General features: G+C 51.3%; 1 protein-coding gene across 18 annotated transcripts in view; it reads right to left on the reverse strand.

Moving 5' to 3' along the window:
- Window positions 1-3: 3 nt before the first annotated feature.
- syne1a (spectrin repeat containing, nuclear envelope 1a) overlaps window positions 4-17,250 on the reverse strand; it is a 90,832-nt gene continuing 73,585 nt past the window's right edge. For 7 of the 18 annotated variants that reach the window (XM_055506130.1, XM_055506131.1, XM_055506124.1 and 4 more), the window contains 43 exons: window positions 17,115-17,216; window positions 16,923-17,042; window positions 16,623-16,823; window positions 16,365-16,538; window positions 16,148-16,279; window positions 15,856-16,052; window positions 15,630-15,762; window positions 15,338-15,520; window positions 15,097-15,246; window positions 14,832-15,008; window positions 14,602-14,757; window positions 14,369-14,524; window positions 14,127-14,297; window positions 13,882-14,015; window positions 13,585-13,789; window positions 12,952-13,134; window positions 12,681-12,827; window positions 12,437-12,591; window positions 12,172-12,319; window positions 12,007-12,101; window positions 11,692-11,926; window positions 11,356-11,610; window positions 10,742-10,867; window positions 9,591-9,746; window positions 9,327-9,485; window positions 9,059-9,225; window positions 7,428-7,590; window positions 6,897-7,084; window positions 6,664-6,814; window positions 6,189-6,371; window positions 5,947-6,084; window positions 5,649-5,840; window positions 5,249-5,567; window positions 5,033-5,101; window positions 4,606-4,739; window positions 4,405-4,531; window positions 4,116-4,327; window positions 3,817-4,023; window positions 3,609-3,737; window positions 3,266-3,508; window positions 3,106-3,180; window positions 2,559-2,617; window positions 4-1,339 (listed from right to left, as the gene is read on the reverse strand). In XM_055506130.1, coding sequence (XP_055362105.1) covers window positions 1,057-1,339; window positions 2,559-2,617; window positions 3,106-3,180; window positions 3,266-3,508; window positions 3,609-3,737; window positions 3,817-4,023; window positions 4,116-4,327; window positions 4,405-4,531; window positions 4,606-4,739; window positions 5,033-5,101; window positions 5,249-5,567; window positions 5,649-5,840; window positions 5,947-6,084; window positions 6,189-6,371; window positions 6,664-6,814; window positions 6,897-7,084; window positions 7,428-7,590; window positions 9,059-9,225; window positions 9,327-9,485; window positions 9,591-9,746; window positions 10,742-10,867; window positions 11,356-11,610; window positions 11,692-11,926; window positions 12,007-12,101; window positions 12,172-12,319; window positions 12,437-12,591; window positions 12,681-12,827; window positions 12,952-13,134; window positions 13,585-13,789; window positions 13,882-14,015; window positions 14,127-14,297; window positions 14,369-14,524; window positions 14,602-14,757; window positions 14,832-15,008; window positions 15,097-15,246; window positions 15,338-15,520; window positions 15,630-15,762; window positions 15,856-16,052; window positions 16,148-16,279; window positions 16,365-16,538; window positions 16,623-16,823; window positions 16,923-17,042; window positions 17,115-17,216 — 7,089 coding nt within the window. In that variant the 3' untranslated portion in view covers window positions 4-1,056. Of the gene's footprint in view, window positions 1,340-2,558; window positions 2,618-3,021; window positions 3,181-3,229; window positions 3,509-3,608; window positions 3,738-3,816; window positions 4,024-4,115; window positions 4,328-4,404; window positions 4,532-4,605; window positions 4,740-5,032; window positions 5,102-5,248; window positions 5,568-5,648; window positions 5,841-5,946; window positions 6,085-6,188; window positions 6,372-6,663; window positions 6,815-6,896; window positions 7,085-7,427; window positions 7,591-8,123; window positions 8,348-9,058; window positions 9,226-9,326; window positions 9,486-9,590; window positions 9,747-10,741; window positions 10,868-11,355; window positions 11,611-11,691; window positions 11,927-12,006; window positions 12,102-12,171; window positions 12,320-12,436; window positions 12,592-12,680; window positions 12,828-12,951; window positions 13,135-13,584; window positions 13,790-13,881; window positions 14,016-14,126; window positions 14,298-14,368; window positions 14,525-14,601; window positions 14,758-14,831; window positions 15,009-15,096; window positions 15,247-15,337; window positions 15,521-15,629; window positions 15,763-15,855; window positions 16,053-16,147; window positions 16,280-16,364; window positions 16,539-16,622; window positions 16,824-16,922; window positions 17,043-17,114; window positions 17,217-17,250 lie in introns of those variants that run through there. The other 11 variants (XM_029141277.3, XM_029141276.3, XM_029141288.3 and 8 more) reach the window with 9 other exon arrangements.

Raw genomic sequence — 17,250 nt, forward strand, 5'->3', positions numbered from 1 at the left:
GAGTAAATATTTTCTTTTATTTGCAAAGAGAGTATTCTTCATGAAGTCAGCATTAGCAAACTGTACATACATAAATAATCTGAATATTTAATCTTTTTTTCTTTTACAGGTTCAGTTGTTGTATCACCACAGAATATTTGCCGTTATTACAAAGCACTACATCATTACAGCCATCTACTAAATGCTACTAGTGATTGTTTGGCTTTCTTAAAAGCGGGGGACTCTCAAGTGCATGCTCAAAAATAAAGATAAAAAAATAACCACCTTTATTCAAAGGCATTTCAACAATATACAAATCAGTCGAATATTTCACAGGAGTTTTTTTTTTCACGCTTGCCCCCAGTTGATTAAAATACTGCAATTAAAAACGAGAACGGAGGCTGGACATCGGGGGCAGGAAGTCGGCCATCTTGGCTGGACGGCTTCAGTGTAGTACCTTCAGCAGTGCTGTGAAAACTTCATTTCAAAGTTCAACCGGTTCTTTGACGCGTGTCAAGCAAATAACGCCGGGCCGTCGTCTCCTCCTTCAGAGCGTGGCGGACAAACACCTCTTCATCAATGTGACTGATCGGCTGCTCTTCAAACGACTAAAGTCTATTCTAAAAAAGATTATGGGTGTGATGTCCCCACATTCAAGGTGGCTTAGCTTCATCAATACTAACAATCTATAACCGGATTGGACATTAAATAAATAGTAGCAGCACTGGATATCATAGACAAAAAGCACGGTGGACTTTGGCTCCCAACATACAGTATATAAATAGTGCTTTAATTAAGTTCAAACAGGGAGAAGTGTTAGACTTGGGGAAGGAGGGCCTCCAGAGGAAGTCCACTCATTCTGGAGAGCAGGTTTTAAAGGGCTGAGGTGACTCAGGTGAGTAGATGTGCAATGTTAATAAAAAAAAAACTCTTCATGTCACCTCTGATCGCTTCATATTGCATGGAGTTCCCCAGCGGGGAGAGCGTGGGTGGCGTCAGGGAAAGGGGCGAAGCGGAGACATTCACGGCATTCAGTGGAGTCCTTGGCAACGCGCTAGCTCGGTACTCAGCTGCCGCTCATATGGGCGGAGGCCCGTTGGTGTAGCGCAGCATGGGATGGAAGGAGCGGGCGAAGTTGTTGGCGTGGTGGCAGCTGTAGTCCTCCTCCGTCATGGGCACCAGGCAGGCCAGGCCGATGAGCAGCAGCAGCAGCAGCTGGACGGGGAGCGCAGCCCTGAGGACCCGCAGCAGGAAGGACTGGCCCTTGGAGGAGGCGGAGGAGGAGGAGGAGGAGGAGGAGGCGGCCGGAAGGTCAGAACGGGAGGAAACGCAGCCAGCGGCGCCTGGTGATTTGCTCCGGCTGCCAGAACACAAGCACAAGTTAAACACAGCCGAGAACAGACCTGCGTTAGTATTTGCAAATCACTTCTGTTGAACCTTTTATGCTTCTGTATATTGCTCTCATGCTCCAATTACTAAAACTAAACAATCTCTTGGGAGTCAGTTGAACTTTGAAGGATAAACTGTTTATCAGCCTGGGCCGTATGACAGAGGCATTCCTCATTCTTCATTAAGTATCTGATATAACCTGTAGTAAACTCTACTTGGGCTGAAACAAAAAAGGTTTTTTGCAAGTACCACTTTACTCATTTCGCCAAAAAACATCTGTTTAGGAACATTTAAAGAAAGAAAACAGACCCTGATCTGACAGGTAAAAAAAACAAGAGTCACAACACAGCACTGAGGAGACCCACACACACACACACACACAGAGAAGGAGTTTAACTGCGAGCATTGGTAGATATGGCTTCAGAGCCGAGTGTGTGAGAGTTCAATGTCACGTCTCATTCCAGACGGAATCAGACAGAATTTCCGCTGTTACAGCCAAGTCTGAAGGGGAGGAACAGCGTGTTCTGCTCCTCATCCTCACTGAGTTTGACCTCTCCGGCAGGTTCCACGTGCACTGTACATACACAACACACTGGAACCTGCTTTGCTGGGCTTTAATATCTGTATCTCATTAGCATGTGATTCTCTGCCGGTAACAAAAAGGATGCTAATCAAGAAGAGCACATCAGAAATGACAGAGAGTCACCGGTTGGTGAGTTGGGAGGGTTTACAGGAAACAGAGGAAAGAAATTGGGAGGTAAAGCAGGAGGAAACCCTGCAGGAGTTACTGCATCACATCCTGCTTCAGAACTATAAAGAGGGTGAAACGGGAAGGAAACAGGAGAAAAACAGCTGAGGCCACACCAGGGCTCAGATACTGCCATCTAGTGTGTGAGGAGGGAGCTGCAGAGTCACTCTGAGCAAGGACAAGCAAAGGTTATGGTCGAAAAGCAGCAGCACTGAGAGAAGCAGTGGAATAAAACATACAAAAGAGAGAGAGGGAGCGGCCTGAAGCAGCTCAGTGAAGAGCTGGTCTCTAGAGTGAAGGAGGATCATGGAACGCAGCGTAGATCGGACAATGCCCTCCTACAAGTCACATCTGAGTGACTGAACATGTAAAAGCTGAGACTATCCCGACCGTCGCATTGGTTCCATCATCATCCTGTGTTTCTAGAGGCCAGGAGAGGTACCTGTGGCGCGGGCTGCTCTCAGGGGGTCCTGCGTGGGCCTGACTACTTTTGGCTCGGGGCTGTACCACAAAATGAGCAGGGAGGGGTAAAAGAAAGGAAAAAAATGTTTCAGTCAAGGGCAAATCAAGACAAAGCCTTAAATGAGAGAAAAACAAATAAGGACAGCCATAACATCGCAAGAGGAAGAGTCAACAACCCAAGTGCATGATGGGAACTGACTTTCACAACCAAGAAATCTGGCTTCTCGTCACTAAGTCCTGAAAACATCTTAAACATCCAAGTCAAATGTGTTTAACTGCTATTCATACTAACAAGTGTTTAATGTGTTTATCTCAAATACTAGAGAAAAGCCAGGTTTTCTTGTATATTTTTAGCAGTTCAACATGGTGCCAACATCTCAAGGAGGGGGAGCAGCCACCGATCCTTCTACATGTTAGCGGTGCAGGTACGAAAGGGGCATTACTTAAGTAGGAGGGTGACGCTAAGCCGCCTGCATGGAGCACGGGGTGTAGCACCACCTGCTGGACGTTACGGGAGGGAACATTACCAGGCGTTTACGCGGTCGGGCGGTCACCTCTGACGCGGGAGCGGCTGATCTGGAGACAGGCGGCGGTGGGAAATCCTACGGCGAACGCAAAGAGCAGCCGTTAGGACGGTCAGACTGCACTCACCGGGCGCTGATGGAGGGCGGCATCGTTGCTCCTGACCTGCTGCTGCGTAGTGGCGGCCTCCAGCCGCCTCTCCAGCGCCTCCAGGTCGGCGCCGACCTCCCTCAGGAGCAGCCGCAGCCGGTTCCAGATCACGTGCACCTTCTCCTGCGCCTCCAGGCACTCGCCGCCCTGCGCCTGCGGCGGCGCGGGCGCAGCTCGGGCGCTGACGAGCAGCTGAGCCGACAGCTCCTGCAGGGACGAGGCCTTCTGCCGCGAGTCCAGCAGCTCGCGCTTGATTTGCTGCGAGGAAAAACGATGGTGTTTTTACGTGGAACAGGCCCGCCTCATGTGCTCAGCGTTTAACACGGGCACCAGGAGCTGCTGCAGCAGTGAGACCTACCGTCAGCGTCTGGTGATGAGCGCGTAGCGTTTCCCGCTCCGCTTTGGGAGCGATGGGCACCACTTGGTTCCTCCTGCGGTCGATGTTCTCCAGCCACAGCAGCAGGCCGTGGCTCATTTCATGGAACTCCTGGAGGAAGGGTTGCATTGTTGACATAAGCTCTTATCCTGAAACACCATTTGCATTTGCTTTACTGTACTTTTGGTACCTGGCACTGCATCAGCGCCCTCTGCAGCTCCTCCCTCCAGTCCTCCAGGGAGCTATGGAGCCGATCCCAGCGCAGGTTCATCTCCTTCAGGCCGTCCCTCAGCTCCCACGCCTCCTCTGAGTCAGGCTGTGATTGGAGGAAGTCTGCGCTGCTCAGGTTGATGGACAGCACCTCGGACTTGTGGGCATCCACTCCTTTCTGCAGCTCCTGAATCATCATTATTTTGGGAGATTCAATCAATGTTTTTACATATGCTACTTGTGTTATTATGACACAATACAGACACACAGTCCACAAACCTTGAGCTTTTTGATTCTCTGCTGGAGGGTGTGTATGTCGGTGCTGTGTGCGAGTCCTCTCAGCTGGCTGAGCTCAGCCTCAGACTGGCCCAGCCAGGCCCTCATGGTCTGCAGGTCCGAGATCAGCTGCTGCCACTGCTGCAGGTTCTGCATGTGCCTGTTCTTCTCACTAAGGGACTGCGCCTGGATCAGCTCCCAGCGCTCAATCACACCTGGCGGGTTTAAAGTTGGATTTAACACGGCGCACAGCACGTGAGGTGGACGCGGTGGATGGGTGTGCGTCGCTGACCTGCACTCTGAGCGTCTGCACTGGTCGGGTTGGTGAGTCCTGGGACGTCATCCTCGTCTTCAGTCAGTTCTCCCTCCGCTCTCTTCACTGCATCGATGCTGCCGCGACACTCTCCCATCAAACGCATCTGAAAGGAGAACACGTTTATGCTTAATACAACGCGTGCATGTGTCACGATGAGGTTTAAAAGCCAACACCCACGTAGCCCATGTATGTGGAGTCCACGTCGGGGCCCGAGCGCTTGGCGGCGGCTTCTCTCTGCTGGAGGTGATACCGTCCCGCATCCAGAGCCTGATCCAGCTGCCTCAGACTGGCCTCCAGCTGGCCCGGCTCGCCTGCACAGAGAGCACAGCCTGGTCAGGAGCAGGAAACACGAAGCCTCCCGTTAGCATGCTGCCGACGTCGTCCGAGGCCGCGATCGCATGCATTAGTCACAAATGCAAAAGAACCATGACAGTTAGGGGTCAAACGGGTAAAAATAAAAAAATAGAACACGAAGGCAGCGTTTAGTGGGCGGGACCTCATGCAGCAGTGTCATGGCTCATGCTGGTGGACATGCATCTAGAACGCTTGTCCCTAGTGTGACAGCAGACGCTTTAGTTGTAGGAGGCCCCCTGCTGTTTCCTACCAGAGGATGATTTCAATGTGTTCTCAGTCAGTTTAATGTAGGCCTCTGGGCTCTCTGGGATAACTACATCTGGGAAGAGAGACATACAACACACGCCTCTTATAATGGGGGCATTCGGTGACATTAGGTTAGATCCAGACCTGAAAGTGTGTGGGGTAAGTTCTATAGTAAGTCCAATAAACCATGATACGTAGATGCTAGTGACGTCAGACCAACCTGACAGCTCGGTGGCAGCCGTCCTCACATACTCGTCCTCGTCCTCCTCTTGTTCTCTGCCTCTGTCCACATGTCTCTGTCCCGCCGGGCTGTCGAGGCCTCTGCTCAGGTCGTAGTCGTGGTCCCACTCCAGAGGGATGGAGTCCACGCTGGCCGGGGTGTCGCGTCCCGAGCGGTCGGCTCGGGCGGGGGTCGCCCCTGAGGCCTGGCGGCTGGAGGCTCGGGGCAAAGAGGAGTCGGCCCACTGCAGCTCAGAGAGGTCCCCGCCGTCGTCCATGTCCAGCTCTCTGTCCGAGCCGTCCAGCTCATCGTCAGCCAGCTGGAGGAGGAGGGCAGGGCGTGTGACTAAAAAGGCTGGGGCGCAGGTCAGAGTGCGGTTCTGGGAGCCGTCTTTACTCACAGGAAGCCGCGTGAGTTTCTTGTAGTATCTGTCGACTCGCCCGAAGACCTCCTGACAGTACCTCTGCAGCTCCTCCAGCTCCTCCTCGATGACGGCTGCGTCCAGAGGTTCGCTCTTCTCAATCAGAGCCTCGCCCTGTCTGAACACCAGCTCGATCTTCCCCGTGTTCAGGCAGATCTCCTGCTGGAACGCCTGAGCAAGCGAACGCCAGAGGTCAGACAGGATTTAGCAGTGAAATGTTCAAGCCCACTACCATGCCTTGCATTAAAACTAGGAGAAAGCACAGCGCCTCTCTCACCCTGAGCTGTTTTATCTTGGCCTGAACGTCACACTCAGAGAAGTGCTCGATGTTGGTGAGCTGCAGGTCCATCTCTGTCAGCCACACCAGGATGCTGTCTCGGGCCGTCTCAAACTCCTCCCTCTGACTGATGAAGTGCTGCATGAACACAGTGACGCGAAACATGCATTAGGTAGAATAATAATGTGAATGGAGCCGTGGGATCCTTATTTACACACACGTGAGACGACATCATCTCGTACCTTGAGTCTGCGCAGGATTGCAGCCACCCTCTTCTGCAGGCCGTCCCATCGCCTGTTCCCATCATGCACCATCTCTCTGAGGCGGCAGGAGGAGTCTGTGCGGTTCTCCCGGGCCAGCCGGCGGTACTGTTTGTTGATCAGCTCCAGCTGCGTCAGACACTCCTGCACCTGACGCTGGAAGGCCTGAAATGACACAGCACCTTCACAAGGCCCTGTCTGACTGGAGTGAACGGGCAGATGAGGCCGAGGGCCAGGCGGACATTCAGCCTGCAGGAATGTGCGCGTGCACTGATGGACCGCAGCAGCTGAACGGACCGGCGGCAGGGGCGTGTTAGTAACATGACACTCCACGGAGACAGTCTCCGTCCAGAAGTGTGATTTTGCTTAAATAAAGCGTCACCGCTAAGAAACAGGAAACTCAATCAACACTGTGCAACGGCAACAGCTTTGGTAATAAACATAGACTCCAACACACCTCAAACTTCTTCAGCTCCTCCTTAGCTACAGTATAGAGAACTCCAGAGGAGTTGGGCAGAGCTGCTGTCCTTTCTGAAGTCTTCAGCCATTCCTCAAACCGGGAGTAATCGTCCAGAAACTTCTGCCACAGCCTCCAGGTTTCCTCAATCCTGCCCAGAGGAGCAGCTCGTTTACATTCGACTTCGGTCAGAGCGACTTTGCAAACACGCACAGCGAGCGCGGGGTACTGACTTGAGCCTCCTCTCCATGGACATGGCGCAGATGTTCCTCCAGCGCCGGTCCAGCCCTCTGGTGGCCTGCTGGATGGAGTCACACTCGGTCTCCGTGGAGCAGGCGTCGCAGTCGTGCAGCAGCACCTCGCACAGGTTCAACACCGAGGCCACGCCGGTGCTGTGCTTCTCGATGTCCCTCTGCAGCTCCTGCAGGAAACAACACCATCACGTCCGTGTGCTCGGAAGTCTGGCCTCACTCTTCGTTGCATCTTATTGTTTTATGACAAACATTGTAAAGACGTTCAGCCTGCTGAACTACCGCACGTGCACGCGTTAGCAAACTGCAGCGCTGGCGAGAGAGGAGGTCAGTGATGTCTCACAATCCGGTCCAGATTTAGAGTAGCAGCTTGGCAGCAGGAAGTAAACTGATTCTTACTGTAGGCCACTTTTAAACACATACATGAGTCACGCTTCTCTTCCCTGCTGTGATTCACTGTTGCTCATTTTCCACAAACACGGCTCTGCCGGACCGGGGCCGGGCCCCACTTGCCTGCTGCTGGTTGAGTTTCCTCTGGATCTCCTGGTCGTCGCAGGTGTCGTAGACGATGGGCCGGGACAGCTCTGTCTCGATGTGAGCCAGCCAGGAGCGCAGGCTGCTCATGTTCTTATCCAGCTGCTGCACGGCGACCAGGGTCTCCTTCAACTTCTTCACCCTGGTGGAGGAGTCAGAGAGGAAGCTGGAGTCAGCGCCTCGGAGCAAAACAACAACCTGCACATGCCTGATACTGAACACTTGCTCAGCAAGTCACAAATAAAAAACTAATTCCACCAACGAGTCATATTTAGAAGGTCTCCGACACTTTACATACTCAACACCCGCAGCTCAGGCATTAAGTTCTGCAAAGCATCACAAAGTGCAACCTGATGTAGGAGGACGCAGCAGCTTATGTTACAGAACAACTGGTCTCACACATACAGTGGTGTGGAGCAGTGCTGAGACACAACAACCTGATGAATTGATTTGAGTTGGTTCAAGTATTTTCTTATTAGCTTCACCAGACCCGCAACCCGCTAATCACTTCAAATCACACATGGAAACACTCGCTGTAGTATAAATACACTAAACTCACAATAAATATAGAGTTGATCCTGGTACAAACTAACACAGACATGCACAGGGTTAAAATAAAAGTGTATCTAAAGCGCGCTAATTAGGCTTTAGCATAACATCTCATGTTTGTCCTGCCTGTTGACGTCGCAGTCGCAGTCTGGCAGATCCTCCTCGCTCGAGCATCCCGCCATATTATCAGAGCCTAAATCCAAAACCATGGGGTTGCTGATTTCTCAAGGCAACAGTGATCTCGGGAAGCGCCGGGGTGTCGACCCAAACACTCTTTGCTTTCGTCTGCGAGCTCCACGTGGGACTTTCTCTAAACTGTGTTTGTGCAGAGGTGGGAGGGCTAGAAGCTGGTGAGGTGGTCCAACTGTGCCCTATCAACTGTGGCTCTCCAAGGTTACAGGCTGGTGTGTGTGTGTGTGTGTGTGTGTGTGTGTGTGTGTGTGTGTGTGTGTGTGTGTGTGTGTGTGTGTGTGTGTGTGTGAGCAAGCAAATGCCAGAGAGTGACAAGTGCTGCTGTTTCTAAAAAAAGACTTACAGTCAGAGGCATGTGCTGCAGGGCTGCCCTGTGATGGAATATTGGCCACAAACACACTCGGAGTGGGAACAAGAGCAAAACATGCAAACTCCAAGCCTGTGAGCACAGATGTGCTGAGTACAACTAGAGCAAAGTAAGTCCTTGCTTCTTTTAGAAACAAATATAGAGATGATTCGACACCAAAGAAGGTATAAATTATTAGCTTTTCTGCTCCTTTGCACATGTACAACCTGAGTCTTGTTGTTTGAGGACACAGACTTATATTGGAGACAGAGAGAGTGCAGCTGTCTGTTTGTCACACACTGGCCTCTTTAAATCCCAGGGGGCAACAGCCGGGTAAGAGTCGGGGGTGGAGCACGGTTCGGGCCAGATCGCTGTCAACAGCAAAGAGCGACTGTTCCTTTTCCATTCGCTTAACACAAACCTCAGTAGCTGTGACAATTAACAGATGCTGTAGAATGAATATTTGACGCTAGCGCTTGTGTGGTCTCTGTGAAATCGGAGAAGCCGTGTCTCGTGCACCCACCTGGCAGCGATGAGGTCCAGCAGATGCTGCCAGCGCTCGCTGACTTTGCTGAGCTTGTGCTGGATCTCGGCCGCCTTGTTGTCCTGGCTGGCCCTGGCCAGACGCTCCCCCATGACCTGCAGCTGCTGCTTGTTCTCCTGAGCGACGCTGATCTCTTCCTGGTAGTCCTGTGGGGGGGGGGGACACCAACCAGGTCACCGGGTAAAATCACGGGACGTAGAAATGGTTCATTCATAAATCCTGTTCAGTTAAGATGCACTGAAATCACCTTGCGCAGCTTAACAATCATCTCATCGATGCTGATGTCCCCATTCTGAGAGACCTTGCTCTCCATCTGTGTGAGCCACTCACACAGCTCCTTGTTCTTCTCATTGAACACGGCCCACTCATTCAGCTTCTCGCTCACCTGCTGCCTGCGCAGAGAAAGCTGGCGGAGGGTGAGGGTGAGAGCAGGAATGGGAGAAATTTAATAACAACTACTATATAAATAAGGAGAAGAATAAGTCAAACCCCTAAAATAGCGAGTGTCTACCTGGTGACACACTTCCTCCCACTGGCGCTGTAGCAGCTGGAGGCGTTCCTGTAGGACTGTGATGTCATCGGCACTGACCACGCCCTCCAAGGAGTCCCTCAGCAGGAACAAGGAAGTGAGGTCATCAGTCCAGCCGTCCACACTGCTCTCTAACTCCTGCATCCACATGACATGACAACCAGTTACATCCAATGAGGTGGTCCATACACTCCCTTCACTGGCATGAGGTTTTACCCCTCTTCAAACAGCCACAGCAGGAAGAGAAAACAGGAAAACCACTACGCTCATGCAGCTGCTGCATCCTCAGATACAGCGATGAGGAAGGACACTATGAAATATGCAGCAATGCATTTCAGGAAGACACAGGCTGTTCTGTAAAAGGCAAGGGTTGCACTCACCAGCAAGACATGACAGGCAATGCCAACAAAGCAGCGACGCTGAAGGTTACAGACAGGATAAGGGAGCCAGGCGTCTAACCCTGCATCTCCTCCTCCTCCGTCACCGTGACGGCTCTGCTGTGGCGCAATCATTTGCAGACCAGGAGAACGACGTCTCCATTATGCAACGCACAAAAGGAAACACACGCACACACACCCCCGCAGCAGGCAGGGATGCTCGCTCGCTCGCTCGCTCTCTCTCACTCACATGCGCACGCAGCCTCCCCCACCCCCCTCTCGCTCCTCAGCCCTGAGCAGCTACTCTCGCAGTCCTCCTTCCTCCCAGAGGAGCTGAGGACATGTCGAGCATGAAACATGACTGCGCGGAGTCCAGCCGTGGAAACGCACCGCGAAGCATCATAATGTGAGCGCAGGAAAACAGAAGAGCAGCGGCGTTCATTCATTTCAGCAGCGCGGTGGCACCATTTATGCTGCATCCTTCATTTTATTTAAAGACTTGAAAACACACTTTTTATGCAAATCAGTAAAAACACCCAGCAATTTTTAAAGCCGAGTCCCACATGTGACAATCAAACATACAAGGTCACACAGCCCGACAGCAGCTGACAGATCAACACGGTTTTTATCTGTTTGTCCTGGTGTAAAGATTAAACGAGTGCACGTCTGGGTCCATGTGGAGAGAACGAGCACATACCAAACATCTGTCCGTCTACGAGACTAAAAACGTTTCTCTGCATGTGGGCGTCACCTCACCTTGCATCTGATTTGCTCGGCGTGCAGCTCCTCGTGATGATCCGGCAGCGGCACCGACAGCTTCCTCTTGAAGGCCCTCAGCTTCTCCAGCGACGCATCGATGCCCTTCTCACACCGCTCCCAGTTCTACACACCAAACGAACACAAACACACACGCTTGCTAAGCTGTGGAGCTTCTCAGTCTCAGACCAACTGCTAGAAATGCTGAGTGACCTGTAAAGAAGTGCAAACTAACACACAGCACAACACAGCAAAACTCCCACAGCTGAAGTGGAGAATTAACCCAGCTTCATAACAAGGGAGGAGGTTCTGCTCCGAAGGCTGCAGATTACAGCTATTTTTAGAGGCTGAACAATGGTCCGGTGCAGGATGGAGCAGGGCAATTTTTGGTAAGACACGCATACCTGAAGGCACGGTACAAGAACACAGAGCTGGCCTAGATAAGAGTCAGCATCAGTAGCTGTTCTCAGTCCAAAGAGGACAAGGAGAAAGTGAATGAGATCACAAGACAATGAGATTAAAAGGACGGAAAAATCGGACTCAGGATTCAGGTCACTGCAGCTCACAGTTAAGTGTCCACAGTGTGTGTCTTTGTGTGCATGCGGACGTCTGACCTTGAGTAAGCCGAGCAGCGCCTTCCTCTGCTGGTCCAGGTGGTGGTGCGCGTGCCTCCACTTATCCTGCATCTCCATCAGCTCCGTCTGCAGCGTGGATTCGGCCGCGGCGTCGGCCGACAGCAGGAGGCTCCTGCCGGCCTCCACCGTCAGGATGTAGCTTCCCTGCTGCCTGTGGAGCACGCGCTCCCTCATCTGCACCGACAGAGACAGAGGCGGAGGGAAGATGGGGTACAGGTTAACTAGCGCGGGAGTCTACGGTTGGAGAAAGGGCGACGGCTCATTAGTCCAGGATCTGCCTGCAGATCTGAATGGTGTTCTGTAGCCGTCACCTACCTGGATCTGATCCAGCAGGTTCCTGGCCTGCTGCAGGGCCACTGCTTCTCCTGGCTGGTGCACATCTGGATCCCGGGTCACTTCCTGGAGCCACCGCAGCAGCTTCTCGGACATCTCCTGGTAGCTCTGCCACTGGCGGGCCAGGCTGTCGATGATGCCCCGCCGCTGCTGGGCCCGTCTCACCACGCACTGCCACTGGTTGCTCAGCAACGCCAGCTTCACGCTGAAGTCATCTCTTTCAGGGGAACCACAGTGGGGTTAGCGTGCATGCTGCTCATACACTTGAGATTCGCAAAAACACGTGTGTGCATTTACCCGTCATCCACATGTCCCTGGTCCAACATACTATGGCCATCGGTGATGATCGAGTAGAGAATCTGTTGCCTGCTAAACATCTCGGCCTGGAACAACTGCAAGCACGTTGCATTGATCAGTATATCAATATCAGTACATATTCCTTGTTAGTTGAACTTCTCCCACCTCGTGGTCTCTCTGCTGCTCCAGTAAACTCTGGTAGTTGCCTGAGATCTCAGCAGCCAGCTTCTGTTCAGTGTGAGTCAGGAAGTCCATCCAGGCCTCACACTTCTGAAGGAAGCTCTGCTGTTGAAGCAGCACCTCCTGCAGTTTACTGGAGAGGAATACAAAGACACAAACATATTACAAAATTCATAAAAAGCTTCATTATATTTATTATCGTGTTCATGTCTTTCACGTTGTCAGGGTATAATAAGATGCCATCAGGTACCTGAACCTCTCAGTGAGATGAGCAGAGTGTGTGGCCCAGGCCCTGTTGAGACTCTGCAGGCGTTTAACATCTCGGTCACTGACTGGAAGTCTGTACACCAGCTCATTAAGCCGTTCAAGATCTGGAGACAGGCTGCTCACTTTTAGCAGGTGAACCTGGAGCGAAATAAATGAAAAAATGAATTCAATCAACACTTCCCAATTTCTGGATAAACCAAAAGCAAATCCAAGAGGGATTTTGGTACCTTTAACTTTTCCATCCGTGTCTGGACCACAGTGTGCTCAGCTGAGCTGACCGGGTCGGACTCCTTCAGCACCTTCTCAGCCTCCTCAGCTTTACACGTCAGTGTCTCCAACTGAGCTCTGAAGCCTTCACATGCCTGAGATCCAGACTAGAAGCAGTCGAACAGACAATAAATTAGCCTTAGTGTGTTAATATTATTACGCACTTTGAACATCGAGGCTGTGGATTAGCAGTGAGTGAAACGCTCATTCCAGCCATTCCCGTGGTTCTACCTGCAGTACGTCCTGCTGCCTGTGGAGGGCGTGGTCCAGCGTTGCTAGGCGATGCGTGAGCGACAGGTGGTCTGACTGGAGAGCTGCAGAGGAGGAGGCGTCCACTTGGGACTTCAGCTGTTCCCCTAAAGCCTGCAGCTGCTGGAGGGACTGCAGCACCGTAGCCTGGTCACTGAGGCACTCCTGCATCAATATTGTGACCAGAGAGAGGCTTAGGAACAGAACTGGAACCAAAATGACAGAACTGACCCTCCTACAGCATTAGTCTGAACCTAAACATAATCTAATCTGGTGGGTTATGGTAAGCAACAAAGCTGGAAAGGTAAGTTTGCATCAGTGATTAGTCAAAATAACTGTCTGCTAACAGTATTAGGACAGTGATCTGTAGACACCCCCCAGCATGGTGCTGGGGACCCCCCGTAGTGTAGCTCGGGGGCCTGTATTTCCCTTTGCGGTCTCCCTTTCAATAGGCTTTTGTTAAATTGTGCTGAGAGTCCACTATCAAACAGACAAAGGACGGGTACAATTTAGCTTTCAGGCGAGTCCTCAGCGTTTCAAAGCTTCTTCACGGGCTCTAAATGCCGTGTTTTCAGCATTTAGCTCCTCTATGGAGCCTCCTAGATCCCTCCTCACATCGCAGTCTTTTATCCAGGCGCCGCTCTCCTCCTCTGAGATCTCCCTGTCGGTGGCGCTCTTCAGCAGGTGATCGGCGCGCTCCTCCAGCTTCACAACCGCCATCACGCACTGGCTGTGCAACGACCTGTAGTGCTGCCACAGCCCCAGCAAGGCCCTGCTGCTCCTCAGCTGCTCTGAGATCTGCTCCAGCAGGCAGTTCCACCTGACGCAGGACAGAGAGAGAGCGATGAGAGCGTTCCGGGGTTCAGCTCTGCACGTGGTTTGCGTCCAAGCTGCCGTTTGCTCCACACAGACCTGATGTTGACATCCTGGATCGCTCTGTTGAGCGTTTCAGCCACAGATAGATGACACTCAGTCAGGAGCTGCTGTGTTACGGAGCCAAACTTCCTCAGACTGCTTTCCTGTTTGTCCATTTCTTCCTGCAGGTTCTTTAAAGCACAGGAACCAACAAAACATTAACTCATCTGCAATGTCTGATAAATGTGTTATATTTGCTTAGCACATGTTCAGGCTGGGCTATCACAGGCGCCATCCCTTACCTCCAGGCTCTCCACCTGCTGCTGTACTGCCTCCAGCGATCCATTGAGGAGGTGCAGCCTGGACACAGAGTACCTCCCCTCCATCAGGTACCCATTGATCTCCTCTGACGCTCGCCGGTACAGCGTCCACTGCTCTAACACCGACCGCAGGCTCACTTTCATTTGACTTATCTGGTAAGAGAGTTGGGTCTTAGTGTCCAAAGCCAATGGAAAACTATTTAAAACAAACCAATGAGGGTTACCATGTGTTTCAGATGAGCCCAGGACTCATTCAGGCATTTGAGGGTCTCCTTCACCACAGAGCATGCCGCTCCTTTCTTATCTTGAATGAGAGCATTTCCTCGCTCCTCTACTTTCTCCAGATCCTTTTCTTTTTCCTTCACCAACTCTTCCAACTCCTGGGAGAACATCATTATTGGAAAATCACATAGAAATAAAGTGATTGTGTTATTGTATAGTACTGTGTGACTCTTACCTGACAGTCTTTAAGTGCGTTTTGTACCGACGCTACATCCTCTATCCTGTGTCTCTTCTTCAGTCTCTCCTCCTGCAATGTGAGCCAGGTCTTCAGGGCCTGGACCCCATTCTCATGCTCCAACCAACCTTCCAATAGTCCTTCCAATAGCTGAATCTGCATAAAGAATTTGAATAATCAGTTTACAGTGGCAGGTTTGATTTCTGGCTGCAGCGTGAACGACACACTACCTTTTCAGTAATGAGCCCCTGCAGTATCTGCCACCTTCTATTCATAGCTCCCAGCTTCTCGGCAAAGTCTGTCTTGTCGCTGCGCTTTCCCTCCACATCTTGGCTGCTGATCTGCAGCACTGACTGGTTAACAAAGTCCACAGTCAACTGCTTACAGGTCAGATCGATGCGGAAACCCTGTCACAAACAAATAAGGCAGGATAAGAGTGTGATGTGGAAAAGGGAACTGGATGAATGTCAGATCATAGAGGATGCAGTTCTGTACCTTATACTTCTGCAAGAAGCTCTGCACCACGTCTGAGCCCACAGCTCCCAGGATCTTGTCCTGGTCTTCATCGATGATGTTCTCCATGAGTGAGATCCAGCTCATCAGCTCTGTGATGGCGTGCCGAGACGCCAGCTTCTCCATCTGCAGCTGTGGGAACCATCAACAATCTCATCTTAGCACTAATTAGACTATGGTTATGATTATAAAAAAAACTTCCTCTTGAAAGGCAGACTCAGACCTGGTGTAGCTTCTCTTGCACCACAGGAATACGGGTGAGCAGCTCAGCCCACTGAGTATCGATGTGGCCTAAAGCTGTCCTCAGACCAGCTGTGTCTACTCTTTTCAGCCGCAGGAGCTGGTTGCCTGTGCTCAGCACAGACGAACGCAGAGATGACTTAGCATCCACCTCCTTGTAAAACTCCTGTCACAAATGAAGGAAAGTTGGAATTGAATTGCACGTTCATCAAAACCATGTAAATAGTGTGTATTTTCAACCATGGCTCTATTATGTTTTCAACATGATAACTTACCAGAAAGGCACAGAGATGGTCTCTGACGGTCTCCAGCTCCTGAGGCACTGTCACCGACTGGGTTGTCCAGAACTCCAGCCTGTCCAGAGCGGACTGCAACCAGTGGCTGAGTTCCACTGACTCGCTCTGGTATCTGAAACGTTTTCGCCCGACAGAATCGTCTTATAAGTTCCAAAATTGATCTGACATATTCCTAAAAAATGTCAGACTCTTTCCGGACCCCGACCTGCTCCAGTGCTTGAGTGTTGAGTCGAGGCGATGCAGCTCTTTGTTGACCTTGGTGGTGGAGGACAGCCAGTGTTCTCCCAGCTGGGTCAGCTGGTTCTCCAGGTCCGAGCAGCTGACAGACAGAAGAAGCCTCTTTCCCTCCTCCAGGACTTGGTAGAGCTGAGGCTGATGCTCGGTCAGGCTGGCCTTCAGTCGCTGCAGGACACAGATGGAAAGCTCAAGCTTTAGCACTCATACCTTCAGTCGTTTGTCACTCATAGAAGATCTGTTTATTTGTGTCTGGTCTGTACCTGGTAGAGACCAATCCTTTCAGTTAGTCTCTCCTCTGTCTCCTCTACCAGACCCACGGTGGGGATGCTGCACTCTACAGCCTCAAGCTGCCGACACAGCGCCTGGTAGTCCTCCACAAACCTGCTCCATGACTGTCAGAGCAAGACAGGAAGCAAAACGTTTATGCTGGACTTTTATATTTAACAAAGAAGTACACACTTTGCACCTAAATCCCACCTCCAGGGTGCCCTCCAGCTCCACCCCCCTCCTGTGGGCCTGTTTGAGCACGCTCTGGGCTAAAGCCATGGTCTCCTCCAGGGCTTGGCATTCCCTCTGTGCCACCAGGCCAGACACTTTGCTATAAAATGTGTGGGTAAGGATCATATGACATTCTAGACCCTGGAAAAAATCCTGTATTACAGAAAAAACACAGTGTTAGAACAAAAGATCACAGTTAAATGTCTGTAAAATGCTGCCTCCCAGCATCCTCCTTACTTTGTGTTTGTCTAGCAGCATTTGGACCTCTATGACAGAAGCCACGGTCATCTTTTGGTCGGCAGCCATCTTGTCCTGAGCCGTGTCCACCAAGTCTTTGAGGTCGTGAAGTGCAGCTTCATACTGGGACTTGAGGGACAAGCCTTGGTTCAGGCTGCTGCGCCTGGAGCCGACCATGAGCACCAGCTCCTCATATGCATCCTACACACAAGCGTCAACACAACAGACAGTCAGTATTACACTTGTTATGACCACAGTTTAGTTGAGACAGATATGAGCTCAACTCATCTGTGATGTTACCTGTAATTTGATTATCTCCTGATTGGAGACTTGGTCGGAATGGAGGCCTTCGGCTCTGGTCTTCAGCTCAGTCACTCTTTGATCAAACTCCCTCAGACTGTCCTCTGCCTCTGATAGAGCCTACAAAAGATTAACATGAGCCACTTCCTCTCACTGAGCATGACTGCCGGTCAGTTCTTGATCAGTTCATACCTCAATCTGCTTGGATGCAGGTCTGTCTGCGCTTCCAGCCATCTTTTGCAGCAGCTGGTGTTTACTTTCACTCAAAGCTGTGGATAACATCCTCAGCTCATTCTGTTGAAGTTAAATGAAATAATATTAAAATACA

This window comes from Betta splendens, chromosome 24, assembly GCF_900634795.4.
Source record: "Betta splendens chromosome 24, fBetSpl5.4, whole genome shotgun sequence".
NCBI classification, from domain to species: Eukaryota; Metazoa; Chordata; class Actinopteri; order Anabantiformes; family Osphronemidae; genus Betta; species Betta splendens.